Genomic DNA, 15,263 nt, shown 5'->3' with positions numbered 1-15,263 from the left:
GACGTTTAACAAACGCCTTTAATTAAACGCCGTTAAATCTCCAAATTCTTGTAGTGATTGGCCCATTTTCTCATTTCTCCCAGTTCACCAACACATTTACCTTCTAGGTTGAATGACGATGATAGTGCCTATTATTTATCTTTTGTGTTATTTTAGTCTTTATATTTTTAATTGATTCAATTTGAATTCTTAATTTACATTTTCTATCAATTTAATCCAATTGATAATGTCATTAAGATACAAAAAAATATTATTGATCAGATTAACTCACTAAATTGATCAACTTTATAATTTTATCCCTAAAAAATGACAATTGTTGCTCATGTGCAAAATTTTTTTTTATATATAAAAAATACTAATAATTTTAATCAATTGGATCAAATTGAGACAATTATAAATTCGGAATCAAAATCGAGTAAATTGAAATTAGAAAGACGAAAATGATTATCTAAAATAACCCGAATTTCGGCTTGCCAACCATCCGATCGGTCGTTCGGCAAGAAGAAGAAAGCTGCGGTCGACAAGGATGAAGATCGCAGTAGACAAGTGTTTCATCAATTGTCCAGGTGGTTGTTCGGACATTGACTGGCAAGAAGGTGAAAGTCATAATCAATAAGGGTGACAACTACAGTAGACAAGTATTTCACGGGTCATCCGAGTGATCGTCTGGACGATCGACTGGCAAACACAAGTTCAAGCTTTCAAACAAATTCAAATTCGAGTTACCAATCATTTTTAATAAAACATAATCGAAGAACATTTTAGTTAAATTATATAATCTATAAAATTTGTTAAAACAATATAGACAAAAGGGTAGTTTATGCGCAGTTTCAAGCAGCTACTCAATTACCAACTCGTGTTCCAAACCGATATCTTCAATTCTAGAATTTTTAAATCAAGAATTAAACCAAACCAAACGAACCACACACATGGAATTAAAGCAATCATCATTCATTATGTCTCTTATATTTCTCAATCACCTAACACAATATCCTACTTACCCACTTTCTTCATCAATCATAATACTATAGAATATCACGTGTCTATATTTTGAAATTACTAAATAATTACCCCCACTAACACCTTTGCGATGAATAAATATTTATTCTTTATAATTTTGCATCATATGCAAGTTACAAATCAGAAATCATTTTCAGGCCCAAATCCTTCTGCATGAGAAACTTTAGTGTAGGTTTTTTTTACTTTTTTTTATTTTTCTAAACATTGAACTTTTATCATCATGTCCTCTCTGACCATTTCCCCACATGCATGGTTGCTTTCTCTGCCTGCAATGTTAAGATCAAACCATCAAATGAAATCACTACATTACACAAATGATTTAAAAAAATTATTCAATATCACTTGTGTTATTATCGCGTTCGCATAGTTTTAAAAACGATCGGTACATAACGTATCAGTTGATACGTATTAAAAATTCAAGGTCCTTGTTAAGTTTTTATTCTTGGTAATTTCGTTTGACAAAACACATTTCAGTTGTAATTTTGTTCAACTTTTATTTCAGTGAGGCTATAAGTTTTTATATGCGAACGCAACCCGAATTGTGCCTTGTACAGATATTTCAGAAATTAATTCTTTCATAATTGCCACTCCGCTGACTATGTCAAAGATCGAGCCGCCCCGTCAGCTTGCAGGGGTCCAAGGGGCAGTGCCTAGGCGAGGTCGAGGGGCAGTGCCCCGAAGCAAAAAGAAAAAATGCAGTCAAAGTTGCTTGTCCACTCGAGTGGCCATTTGTGCGCTCAAGCAGAGAATCTTTAGTTCCAGAAGTTTGAACTGTCTGCAAAAGTACTAGAAGTTGTGTTTTTGTGCTCGAGCGGCCACTCTTGCACTGGAGCGGAGATCGCGGATTCGTTTTCTATAAATATGTGGTTCATCCATTTTTAGGATTACGGCTTCCCGATCTTCTTCTTGGATATTAGGGTTTATATCTGGAGTTTCTTTGCTAGTTTATTTGATGTTTGTTTGAATTTGAATCTGGTTTGAAAAGTATACATCAAAAGATTGTTTGTTTCATTCAACACAAAAGAGAGTGTTGTTCTTCGGTGGATTCCGTAGAATTCGGGCTTGAAACTTTGGTAAATTTCGGAGTGTCTCATTGTCATGATTCGACATCAATGTTGTGGATTCAACGTTGGGCAAGACAATTCCGAGGTGAAGACGAGGCTGGAAGAGAAACATAGGAGTCGATTCGATTCGGGCATGGATTCACTACGTAATTAAGAATATACTTGTGTAATTCCTTTATATCTTCTTAGTGGATTATTTTGTGGCTTTTGCCCATGGTTTTTTATTACAATTGGAGGCGCTCCAATAGTGGTATTTCCACGTTAAATCATAGTGTTGATTTGTCTCTGAATGTTTGATTGGGATTGCTATTTACTTAATAAAATTGATACATAATCACAAATCAATATCTAAGGGATTTCTAGTTTTTTCAATTAGTATCAGAGCCTCAAAAATCTTCTCCTTTAGTTTGACATTCTCACTTTCACATGCTTTGAGTTTCATAGTGAGTTTGTCATTCAATTTGGATAAGTTAAGAGATTTCATATACAACTTTTCATAAGCTTGCTGAAACTCTTTATCATCACTCCTTGAGAATTCATCATCAATGTCACCTCAACCGACCTTTTCGGATACTCTATTTGCCCTTTAGTTTCGGAAGCCGCCATGAAAGTAAGGAATTGTTCATGCCTCTCTTCGCCTTGTACTTCGTTGTCACTTTTATCTTTATCAGACTTAGATTCATCATCCCAAGTGATAGCGAAAGCTTTCTTCTTCCTCAAACGAATAGGGCATTCTTGAGCAAAGTGGCCAAATCCTTGGCATTCATAGCATTGGATTCTTTCAGAGTTCCCTTGTATTTTTCTTTTCTTCTTCTGGGTTATAAAATTAATTTTGAATTTATCTTTGCCTTTGAAGCTATGAATTGATTCCAAAAGATTAGAATTTTTTTTCAGAAAAGACTTTAAAATTGTTCTATGAAAGCATCTGTAATCTTGGAATCAATCTTACAATCCTCATCAGAATCATTTCCAACTATATGAGCACTACTAAAAACAATATCATCTTTTTATTTTTATTTTTTTTGAAATTTCTATGTGCCTCATAAGTTTGGAGATTTCCAACCAAATGATCCAGCTGGAGGTCGTCAACATCTTGAGTCTCCTCAATAGCCATAACTTTTGGTTGGAACTGATTGGGCAAGGATCTCAAAAATTTTCCCACAACCTTGGATTCCGGTATTTTTTTCACCTAAATTAAAGCTGGAATTTACAATGTTGCTCAACTTCGCATAAAATTCATCGAAGGTCTCACTATTTTTCATTGGAAAGTTTTCAAAACTATATGTGAGCCTTTAAAGTTTTAAGCGTTTAACCGAAGGAGTGTTTGTTCGTTTTTCTGTCTTGCTTTGTTTTTTCAAAATAAATAAATAAATAAATAAAAATCTAAAAAGATTTTCTTAATATGGTTTTGCAAGCTTGAAGTTTTTGAGAAGTACTTGGTACATATTGGTATTTATGAGAATATCCATTACATGTTAATATGTGTGTGCTTTCTGTGGCCATTACTCATTTTGGAGTGTGTGTATTTTGATTGATATGTCTCATTCTATACACACTCTTGGATTAGCACATATTGGAATCTTCCGCCTTTGTGATTAATTTTCTCTACGGACTTCTAGCAGTGTGTCTATTGCTTTTCTAGAGGATTTGACCTATACTAGCACATCATGGGTGATGTTGAGTCTCTTAACCACCTTTTATCTTTTTGTATCTCCATGTCTTTCCCCTCAGTTCTTTTCATTTAAGGCGTAAGGAAAAGACTACCTCAGAGTCACCAACCAGGCTATCCTTATTATATCCATACTTTTCTGGTTCAGTTTCCATACTCTTGAGCGTGTCAGCCACCAATGAGTGTGCAAAAGAAAGAATAAAGTGTGCAAAAGAAAGAAAAAATGTGCAAAAGACATAAAGAAAACAAAGAAAAAGAGAAGATTCATTGATTGAGGAGAAGCCTCCGCCTTTACTCAACAAATACCCCTTGATTCTTAGTGGTTTGACTTTCCTTTGTTGTGCTTAGATTCTCTTGCCGGAGGTCTAGCTTTCAGATCACGATTAGGATTTGAATCTTGTGTTTGTCGAACTCCAAGTGTCACACGCACACTTTTATCATGGGATCTATGCTTTTCACATAATGCATCACTTTCTTTTATGAGAAATCTTCTAGAGGCTGTGGACATTGTGTTTTCAAGTAATTGTACTTCTTGGATAACCTTGTGTGTTTTAAGGTACAAATATGAAATTCCTTACTTGCTCTACCATATAATTTTTGTCGTTTTCTTCTTGTTCATTATTTTCAGTGTTTGTGGTTGCTTTTAGTGAAGGGGAGTTTGGTTCATCTTTGATTGGTTTGATAAGGGAGTATGGCATTAGTTGGTTCGTGTGTTGCTATCCACTGTTTGTTTATTGCTTATTTCTTGCAGGTTATTAATTTTTCCATTGTCTTGGCCCTGCTTGTTTAATTGCTTACTTCTTGCTTTCGTTGTTTGAGCTTCCTTTGTCAATTCGTGGCAAAAAGTGAGAGAAATGTTGTCGGGTGCATGTGTCTTAGTATTTCATGTATTCATGCCATGTATCGAGTGCATGAGTAAAAGTTCATGTTTTCTTGCTACATAAAATCTCCAATTTATATCTATTCATATTTCCATCTCATGCTTCAAAATAATCTTGTCATATGTCTATTGCTTTGTCATATACTCTTGTAGCACTAATAATTATTTTAGAGATTGTGACACTAATAGTTGTTTTGCAGATCATGACCTTGAGAAAGAAGTTTATTTTTAATGGTTGTAATGGGTTAAAGTGATTAAGATTTTATTTATTAGGTGTGTTTGGTCATGGTATTGCCAAAGAGGGAGATTGTTAGGTTTTTATTCTTCACAATCCCGTTTGACAAAACACTTTTCAGTTGTAATTTTGTTCAACTTTCATTTCAATGAGGCTATGAGTTTTTATATGCAAATTCAACCCGAATTGTGTCTTGCAGAAATGTTTCAAAAATTAATTCTTTCATGATTGCCACCTCGCTAACTATGTCAGGGATCAAGCTGCCTAGTCAACTCGCGGGGGTTTAGGCAGTAACGCCCAGGCAGGGTCGAGGGCAGCGCCCCTGAAGCAAAAAGCAAAAATACAGTCGAAGTTGCTTGTCTACTCGAGCGGCCATTTGTGCGCTCAAGCGAAGAATCTTTAGTTCCAAAAGTTTGAACTGTCTGCAAAAATACTAGAAGTTGTGTTTTTGCGCTCAAGCGGAACTTCCTGCGCTCGAGCGTCAATCCTCTAGAACGAAGATCACGGATCAGTTTTCTATAAACATATGGCTTTATCCGTTTTTAGGGTTACAGCTTCCAGATCTTCTTCTTGGATATTAGGGTTTATATCTAGAGCTTCTTTGCTAGTTTCTTTGATGTTCGTTTGAGTTTAAATCTGGTTTGAAAAGTATACATCAAAGGATTGCTTGTTTCGTTCAATACAAAAGAGAGTATTGTTCTTCGGTGGATTCTGTGGAATTCATGCCTGAAGCTTTGGTGGACTCCGGAGTGGCTCATCGTCGTGATTCGACATCGGCATTGTGGATTCAACGTTGGGCAAGACAATTCCGAGGTGAAGACGGGGCTGAAAGAGGCACATAAGGGTCAATTCGATTCGGGCGTGGATTTGTTAGGTAATTGAGATAACACTTGTGTAATTCCTTTATATCTTCTTAGTGGATTGTTTTGAGGCTTTTGCCCGTAGTTTTTTATCACAATTGGAGGCGCTCCAATTATAGTTTTTCCATGTTAAATCGTTGTGTTGATTTGTCTCTGATTGTTTGATTGGAATTACTATTTATTCGGTAAAATTGATACATAATCACAAATCAATATTTAGGGGATTTCTAGATTTTTCAGTCCCGTTATAGATATTCACTAGTGTATTGGTATGAACGAAAATATCCGGCGAACTGGCCAATTCCCATTACATAATGGGATGTAACTGTTATACAAACCGTGACAAGCCAGTACTCACCACGAAATGAAAGAAATTACTGAAAATTGGTTAAAAAGTTTCACGGTGACGACACCTGATTCTTAATTTATACTGACCAATATTATCGATAATAATACCTTGTGGTCAATACCGATACCCAATACAAGATACGGCGAACCATGGGCGTTGGTGTCATCAGTAATATTGAACACTAGTTCATCTTCAAAAATTATTTAATATTATTTGTAACAATATCACAAATATATATATATATCCACCTTTAAAAATAGGTCCTTACCTCTTTTTCCCAGTCACATCTGATAGTAATGATGGCCAATATCACAGTTTGAACTGCAGTTCCACCAAAAATCATTCCAGCCCATATACCCTATTTATTTTTTTGATCACCGAAGAAAAGATTTTATTAATAAAAGAAAGAAGGAAATGACTTGCATCATAACTCAAGAATATATCCCAATTAAGTTGTTAGCCAAGAATACCCTATTTATGTTAATTTCATCATTACACTACTAAAAAAACCACTTTTTGCGACCGCTATAAACCGTCGCAAATAATAAAAAACAGTCGCAAAAGACTTTTTGCGACGGCCCATGCGACGGCAAATGGGGGTCGCGAATGTGGGGGTGGCAAATACTTTTTGCGACCGCAAAATAACAGTCGCAAACTATTTGCGACCGCCTAATCTACTTATCGCGACTAATATTTTGCCGTCGCAAAAAAATTAAAAAAATACCTACAATGTATTAGCGACCATCTTGTTACCGTCGCAAAAAAAATATAAATAAATAAAATACCTACAATGTTTTAGCAACCTATATTCTCATATATATATATATATATATATATTCAAGTAGTATATACAATAAATATAAAGTGATATTTGCAAAAATTCTAATACACATGTATTATTTTCCATCACTTCCCTCAACAAAATTATCTTTCTTCAAAAAAAAAAAAAAATGTGCATACAAAATATAAACTTCTATACACACAAAACAAATATCCATCAACCATCCTTAAAAGTATTTATACAAAATACTAATAGATTCAAGTACTAAAAAAAAAAACTGAATTTAACTCTCAATATCACCTACTCAATCATATCAACTACTCCCTCAACACTACCTGCAAAAATATACATCAATATATTAGTAACAAAGAATCAGCTCCATAGAAAAAGTTTTGTTCATGCATGCACAAAATTGTTTGGGTGAACACAGCCTAATAGACAAAACCACCAAGTTGAAACTGCTTAAACAAATCAACCGACCCACTGGTTTGGGTGAACCAAGTTGAAACTGCTTAAACAAATCAAACACAAAAACAAATGTTGAAACTTGAAAGCATGATTATCTTTTAGAAACTTAAGAGATATTTATAGTAATAGAAATTATTAACATTTTGAAACTTAGAATTTGAACTTTCATCCCCTAATCATGGGGTTGGGTCAATAATTGTACCACTAACACCATACCTTTTCTCCAACAGTTAAACCCAACCTCACAACTGTTATCAATCTTTAAAAAAAAAAAAAACCCAACCTCACATTTCTCTCTCTCTCTCTCTCTCTCTCTCTCTCTCTCTCTCTCTCTCTCTCTCTGTCTCTGTGCTAAAGAGTTAAGTTGTTCAGCTCAGTACAACAACCCATTGAAGAGAAACAGAGCTTAGAAGCCTAGAAATCACACAATGTCATGTTACAAGTCACTGTTGTTTTCTCTTCTTACCACTACCACCTTTCTCTTTACCTTCTCGCAGGGAGAGCTTGACTTTCCCACCTTCCAAACACTACCCACTTCAGGTAACGCTGGAAATTTAGCTGCTATATATATGGTATAGTTTTTGGAATTTTGTTTGTCACACCCATTTTCTTATTTTTCTATTTTTCAGGGGAAGAGCATGGTGAGGTGGTTTTTTTGGGGAGCAAAAGATTTCTTGAGGAGGGACTCATTATATCTCCTCTGAATTCATCATCATCATCATCTCTGGTTTTGGCTGCAAAGAGGACAGAGAGGAAAGACCCTCTTAATGGGTTCAAGAAATATACAGGAGGGTGGAACATTAGCAATGAACATTACTGGGCTGTAAGTTCTATTACCTCTCTAACCAAACCTTGAATTTTTATTATTTTTTCTTGATTTTCTAGATGTTATAAAACATGTGTGTATAGATGTGTATATATATATATATATGCATAGTCTTATCTTTAGTTATATATATATATATAAAATAAATACATGCAGAAATATAGTAGAGTGGCATACCTATTCATTTTCTTTTGAAGCTTGCTGCCCACTAGATGCATCTGACACCTACAATATGTTAGTATAATGTGTTAATAATTTCCATATGTATATATGCAAATTGATAATGTGTTAACATACTTTCAATTGCAAGGTAGTGATTTCCCTCTCAATTGCATTGGCCATTTCAAAGAACAGAGATCCGTATACAAGTCCACAACGATGTCTCCTACGCTCGTAACTATTAGAACCGACATTGTAATTGAATAAAAAACAACCACCACAGTAAGTAAACATTTATTATAAAAAGAAAGAAAATTTTTATGAAATTCTACACTTGATAATAGAACAACACATAAACATATATAAATTTATCACAAATTCAGCAATTAAGCACGAGACATTTTAACAATATTTAAACTTTTCTTATTTGCAAATAATAGAAACCTAAGAAACACGGAGTATAGTTCAACCCTCTTCCTCAACAATCACAAATGAAGTTCAACCATCTTCATCAACATCAATTGTTGCTCCTTCTATTCCTTCTCTCACCCAACCAATTTTTTGGCATACCGATTCATAGAGTAATCCACAATTTTGAGTTTCTTTTCTGTTTTAATCTATTAAGTTCTTTGTTTCTTTGATAAGTTAAAATTTCAATATTGATTCAATTGTAGATCATTTTCTTGTTTTGAACACCGTCAATATACAAATAAAAAAATTTGATTCTACTCCTGCAGTTTAATATGTGTGAAGTATGTTGAACATTCTATTATGCGAACTTGGAATCATTGTAACTTTCTTGAGTGGAAATTAAGAAGTATACACGCTTTACCTATAAAAATTCAGGTCTAATAGCCGTTACAGTCTATAACCCAAAATTTAATTATTTTACTTCTTGTCCAGATCGTCTTCATCTAGTTTCGCATACAAGTCCCATAAAGGGTACTAACTCCTATGGTACGATAAGGGTGGAAGTAACCTGGCATCAATTTGAGAATTTAGGATAAAAGAATTTACGGAATCTCAGCCCAAATAGGCTCAAGGCTCCAGCAACACATTCAAAGACTGAGGATTACATGTTATCTAAATTGTTCACCGAGAATTCCATACTTTGAAAATTATTTCTGTTCCCACATTTATAAGTTTTACTATTACAATTATTGTAAAACTCAAACAATATGTGTCTCTGAAAAATGAACACTTCTTATTTGGAGTACATAGCAAAGAGGGTCAGAGTACTACTCTATCTATATCTGCTTCACCATTCCTGAAAGAACGATTTTCTGGAAGTTCCTCTGTTTCAACCACATATGGAAAATAGGTTTCGAAGATTATGTCCCACAACCACAAATAAAGGTTGGCACACCTGTTTATTCCAAATAAACATCAAACTCCAGACTTGACAAGGGTTTAAGAATATTTTGTAAATTAAGAAAATAAATAATGTATCATTATTGGAAAGCAAAAATATAAAGATTAGATCGAAGTAATCAACCTTAAATCATGTAATTATTAATGCATTTCATTTAAAAGTTCAGTTTATAACTTTGATAGGGTTTGTGTGGAGATCTAAGTTAAATGGAGCTTATCATGTGTGCTGTGTTCAGTCCATCAAGAATTTGTTCAGACTTTAGAGCAAAAGGAAAATTTTATTGCGTTGAATTACCAACTTGGCTGATAAGGGATATGATTGAAGGAAAGTTGGTCAGTATAAGGTGATGACATGGTCTTATAGAAATCAAAATTAAATGGAGCAATATTATTTAATTGTAGCAATTAAGTTCTGAAGACTTCAATGATATTTGTGTGAAAAACAGAAGGTGAAAAGTATAATTTATCATATAATTTTTTCTTTCTAATACCCTTAAAATGTGCTCACATACCCTCACACTTGTCCAAAGTTTTTTAACAGTTCGTCCACGTAAATTTCATCAGACACAACTCTTTTATATGTGGGAACCTATAGATTTAATGAGTTCACTTAGAGAGTAGTTATGTTTGGTTCTGTGATCGATTATGTGGAATTAGAATTATTCAAGTTTTAACAGTGAGTGGCTGGAGAATTATAATGAAACATATGTTAAAGTTTGAAGATTTAATCAAATCTTAATGGAAAACACTTGGTTGAGAAACTAAAAAAGAGCTGGCATGACCTCTTTTTTCTAATTTTGAATTTGTGATTAAGCTTATTATTTGTGTAAGCATGATGTCGCTGGTGAGTTTGATTTTCACCATGCTGGAAGCACCTCTGTTTGGGTTGAGGATTTAGTTTTAAATGAACGTCTAAATTCGTTAAGTATGGCTATCTGTTAACTAAACAGTGAAAGTCCTTAGGCAACTACTTTGGCCAACCTTCTATAAGTTGGACCAAAGTTTCTTCCGTTATTTGGTTTCCTCTTTATTCTGAAAGAAAGCACAAATCATGATGGGTGCCATATATTTCTTATTATATCAGGTGATGTCATTATGTAACATCAAAATACAAGGATTAAAGATATAGTTTCCTAATTTTTGGTATTAGAAATCTTAGTCTCGTCATTCATGTGGATTGATTTATATTGCAGTCTGATTAGCAGTTGGTTATATTTCCTTTTTATATCTATTTATCACAGGAAAAAAAAAAACATTTCTCTTTTATATCTACTTTTCCCATTTAGGGTCTATCACCTGGACTATGGTAAAAGCTTGGATTGTCCAACACGAAAATGTGGGTGTCCATTTATATGTATCTGGACTATGGTAAGTTTAAGGGTAACCATTTCATGCATATAAAGTGGGTGTCCACCTCTTTCAGCAAACCAAATTCTTAGAACATGTATATGTATCTGTAATTATGATGCTCATGGTCCTGTAAGTAACCTATTTGTTCTGTGATCTAACACTTATAAGCAGAAGTCCAGTGGATTTTAAGGGCAATTATGTGTAGTGGAAATTAAGTATCGCGAATGATTTTTATTTTGACTAATATAACAAATTGTATGAATACCATATTACCTGATATTTGAAACCATGAGTGTGAGAGATCAAGCTAGGGTTAAGTATTATTAATTGGTTTCCTGTTCTTAAGGTTTATCATAACATTATCCCCTGCTTCAATGGAAAGCAATTTATTTAATATTTTTTTGCTAAATGCTAGTCTTTCTTTACTGGTTTAATAATGAATATTAAAAAATGAAAAGTAGTTATGATTAATTGGTAATAATATTATGATCATCTGATATTCAGCACCATGCTCATGTGTAGCAATGGTGTACTAAAACTTTGAAGCTTTTCTGACATCAAATGAAGAAAATGAGGGGGAGAGAGAGTGTGTAAGATTTCATTTTCAATTCAGATTACCTTTAGCTTTCAAACTTGGACTTGAAAACTAACATGAGTGCCCCATGGCTTATCTCATAAGCACGCTTCTAAGTGAGAACGTCTATCCTAACAATGCTTGCTCACAAAACTAATTTAATCACAATCAATCAATCCAATCATGCTAAAACTAATTTAAAATCCTACAACTCAATTATAGATAGTGAGAAAACACGCATCGATTAGTTTGAAATGAAGGCATTGAGGTCGTTGTCTAACCTTAAATCAATGAAATAACTGTCAACATTAAGTCTCTCAGAAGTCCTTATACGCTAGCTGAGTTAGGTTTGGGCTTGACCTGTAATGACAGAAACGAGAGTTAAAAAAATATTAGATCTAGAATTTTTTCTTTCCTAAATAGAACATGTCTGATTGATATTCAAAGCACATGTAGCAGCCATGAAATGAACAACATATTCAACAATTTTGCAGAGAGAAGTAATTTGAACAATTCAAGGGATGAAGTGTTTCCAACATTATTATTATTCAATTAACCTTCAGAGACAGATTAATCTGAGCATTTCGAAACAGTGAAGATGAAGCTTACAGATTAATCTTCAATATGCTCAGATTGAATTTATTATTATTCAATCAAGTTTCCAACATTACAGATTAATCAGCCATTACAAAAAGTAATCGATGAAGATGAAGATGAAGATTACAGATTAATCAATCATTACATAGAGTAATTCATGTTCAATTTACATGTTACAAATTAAGCGATGAAGATGTGTCATTACAGAGAGTAAGATTCGAGCGATGAAGATGAATCGATGAAGATGTGTCAAACGTTACAGAGAAAGACAAAGAGAAGTATTTAGGCTTACCGATTATGAATCTCGATTATGAATCAATCGAAATCTTCTTCAACAGCATCTTCAAATCTTCAAATCTTCAAATATTTGGCTTCAAATCTTCATCAACAGCATCTTCAAATCTTCAAATTTTGAAATCAAATCTTCAAATCTTCACTGTCGAGCGAGAGAGACAATGAGATTCGAGTGAGAGAGTGGAGATTCAAAGAAAGAGTCGAGCGAGATAGATTTTGAGAGAGAGAGAGAGAGAGAGAGAGAGAGAAGAAGAAGAAGGGAGTTCAGATTTGGCAAATTAGGAAAAAATGGACATAGGTCACGTTTTATGTTTTTGTTTTTTTGTGGTTTTTTTTTTTTTGGGGGGGGGAGAGTAAAATGAGATTTTAATATAAAAAATAATTTTTTTTTGCGACGGTTAAATAATCAGTCGCAAAAAATTAGACGCAAATAATCATTTTTCTAGTAGTGTTAGCAGGGTCAGCAAATTTTCTTAAAATTGTTAGCCAATAATCATAATTCATAACAATATTATGACTGAAGTCCAACAATTATTACATGTATAGTGCAAAATTTTCCTAAATACTAAATGAAAAAAAAAAAAAAAAAACAAAGAAGAAGAAGAAGAAGAAGAAGTAGAAGAAGAAGAAAATTAAAAGTAGTTAAATAAATCAATGGCGGTAAAAATAAATAAATGAGCAAGAATGTGTATATCAATAAAAGAAATGAAAAATGGAGAGGAAGAAAGACAAGGGAACACAAATACGTACCATGACTCCTTGGTTAAAAACCCATCCCATTACAAAGCCAAGGGGCACTCCAAGCAGATAGTAACAACCTATGTTAATGTATGCAACATACGATTGCCATCCCGATCCAACCGCCACCCCTATCATTCATTAAAAAAGAATAAACAAAAACCAATTTTGGTAATTAAAATAGATAGAGACGCACATTTTTGGTATTTTACCTTAAAATCTCATATTAGTGTCATTTTTCAATTATATCAATCAATTTCCTATATTTATGAGGAATTTTAATGTTAACCTTCTATGAGCCCTTTGATTTATGGCCGGAAAATGTCATTGTGGCATTTTATAAGTGCAACACCGCATGACCATTTTCATCAGCCATACAATAACAGCTCACAAAAAGGCAACAAGTATGAGATTAATTGTTATAATTGAAAAATAATAGATTGGTATGGATTAAAGATAAATGGTAGAAGTGTAAAGTGTAATTAACCCAAAAGAAATTATACAAATGAAGAAGAAGGGACTTACCAGAGAGAACTGGTTGGACACTATTGAGGAGAAGAGTAAAGGCTAAAAGCATAGAGAGCTTGTCTACAGCTTCAAGGATAGGTTTGCTGGAAGTGAATATTAGGGCAATCTCATTGTGAAAAATGAGAATCAACAACCAGAAGAAGAGACCAATCGCTAAAGATGTCATCACTGCAACTATCGTTGCAAATTTCGCGCCTTTTGCATTGCCTGCTCCGAGCTCGTTAGCAACCCTCACTCTATATTATATCATTCATGCAAAACCAGAGCTAAATCAGATCGATCATACATTGCTTTCTATAATATCAATGCAAAACAATATAGGATAACTGCCGCATGTTTTTTTTTTTTTTTTTTTGACGATTTTTATAAATTGTCCATGAAATTTACAATTAAGGGCTTTTTTGTGATAAATTTTTTAAACTATCTCTGAAATTTAAAATTAGTGGCCTTTTTTTGTGACGATTTTTTTAAACTATCATTAAAACTTATAATTAATGACATTTTTGTGACAATTGTCAAACTGTCGCTGAAAATTAACAATTTGTGACATTTTTTAATAGTATTTGATGAAAAAATCCATTAATTATTATAAGACCTATTAGACAATAAGTCCACCTATTATAACTTACACATAAGTCTCCTTTACGATTACAAATTCAATCAAACACTATGAGATACAAATATTTTATAAGAACTATAATCATATGAAATCCATCCTTCATGACACATTTGTGTTTGAATCTATGCACTTAGATTTATTGATTAATGGATAAAATATACATTTTATTTTTATAATTTAATTCAAATTTTATTTTGATCTCCATTATTTTAAATTGAACAGTTTGATCCCTAGACTTTAAATTTAATTTCAATTTGGTTATTCTATTCAAATTTTCATTGACTTTTTCTATGTATACATTGTAAGATACTAACAAATATTTCAAAATTGTTAATTTTAACTTCTAATTGAAACAGAAAAACTAAGTAAAAAATTAACTTAAAATATAAAAATCAAACTATTCAAGAAATTTAAGTCCTTGATTAAACTAAGTGCTGTGAGTATAGAATGTTTTTGAGTACAACACGAATGCAATTTCTCTCCCAAATTTTAAGTTGGTTCTTTTTTTCTTTTTCTTTTTGAAATTTCATCTTTAGTGTTTTGTTCATTAAAATTATAAAAACTTTTCAGCAAAAACTTTTTTACTTTTTAGTCCGTCCTGAAAAATTAGCAAAGTGAGACTAGCAAATGCTAATTATGGACATCTTTTTCAGTCATACTACCTTGGTAGCTTCACAGGAAATAGGCTCGGTATATCATATGTGATATTTATTCATATTATGCTCCCTAATACTCCTTATATAGTAAGCAACTTTATAGTACAGTTTCATTTTTCATTAATTAGAAGATAAAAGTTAATTATAATTTTTCATTTAATTTAAAAGTACGACAAAAATAATGTCACACAAAATTTCAGTCAAATGATTTTAGAAAGAAAAAAA

The 15,263-nt window shown here is 32.9% G+C and overlaps 1 protein-coding gene across 10 annotated transcripts in view; it reads right to left on the bottom strand.

The window, feature by feature from the left end:
• Positions 1-932: 932 nt before the first annotated feature.
• LOC114291561 (protein DETOXIFICATION 27) overlaps positions 933-15,263 on the bottom strand; it is a 43,218-nt gene continuing 28,887 nt past the window's right edge. The window contains exons 5-13 of one of the 10 annotated variants that reach the window (XR_014341105.1): positions 13,761-13,999; positions 13,248-13,366; positions 12,496-12,639; positions 11,888-11,966; positions 9,554-9,677; positions 8,450-8,549; positions 8,330-8,377; positions 6,346-7,193; positions 933-1,286 (exon numbers count right to left, since the gene is read on the bottom strand). Coding sequence is in view for 1 of the 10 variants with exons in the window: in XM_082888651.1 (XP_082744777.1) it covers positions 1,239-1,286; positions 6,346-6,435; positions 13,248-13,366; positions 13,761-13,999 (496 nt within the window). In the remaining 9 variants the exon portion in view is untranslated. Of the gene's footprint in view, positions 1,287-6,345; positions 7,194-8,329; positions 9,678-11,887; positions 11,967-12,495; positions 12,640-13,247; positions 13,367-13,760; positions 14,000-15,263 lie in introns of those variants that run through there. The other 9 variants (XR_014341118.1, XR_014341110.1, XR_014341115.1 and 6 more) reach the window with 9 other exon arrangements.

The sequence above is a fragment of the Camellia sinensis genome, chromosome 1 (genome assembly GCF_055761805.1).
Source record: "Camellia sinensis isolate YWXY chromosome 1, ASM5576180v1, whole genome shotgun sequence".
Classification (NCBI taxonomy): Eukaryota; Viridiplantae; Streptophyta; class Magnoliopsida; order Ericales; family Theaceae; genus Camellia; species Camellia sinensis.
This window is presented reverse-complemented; position numbering and strand designations above follow the sequence as displayed.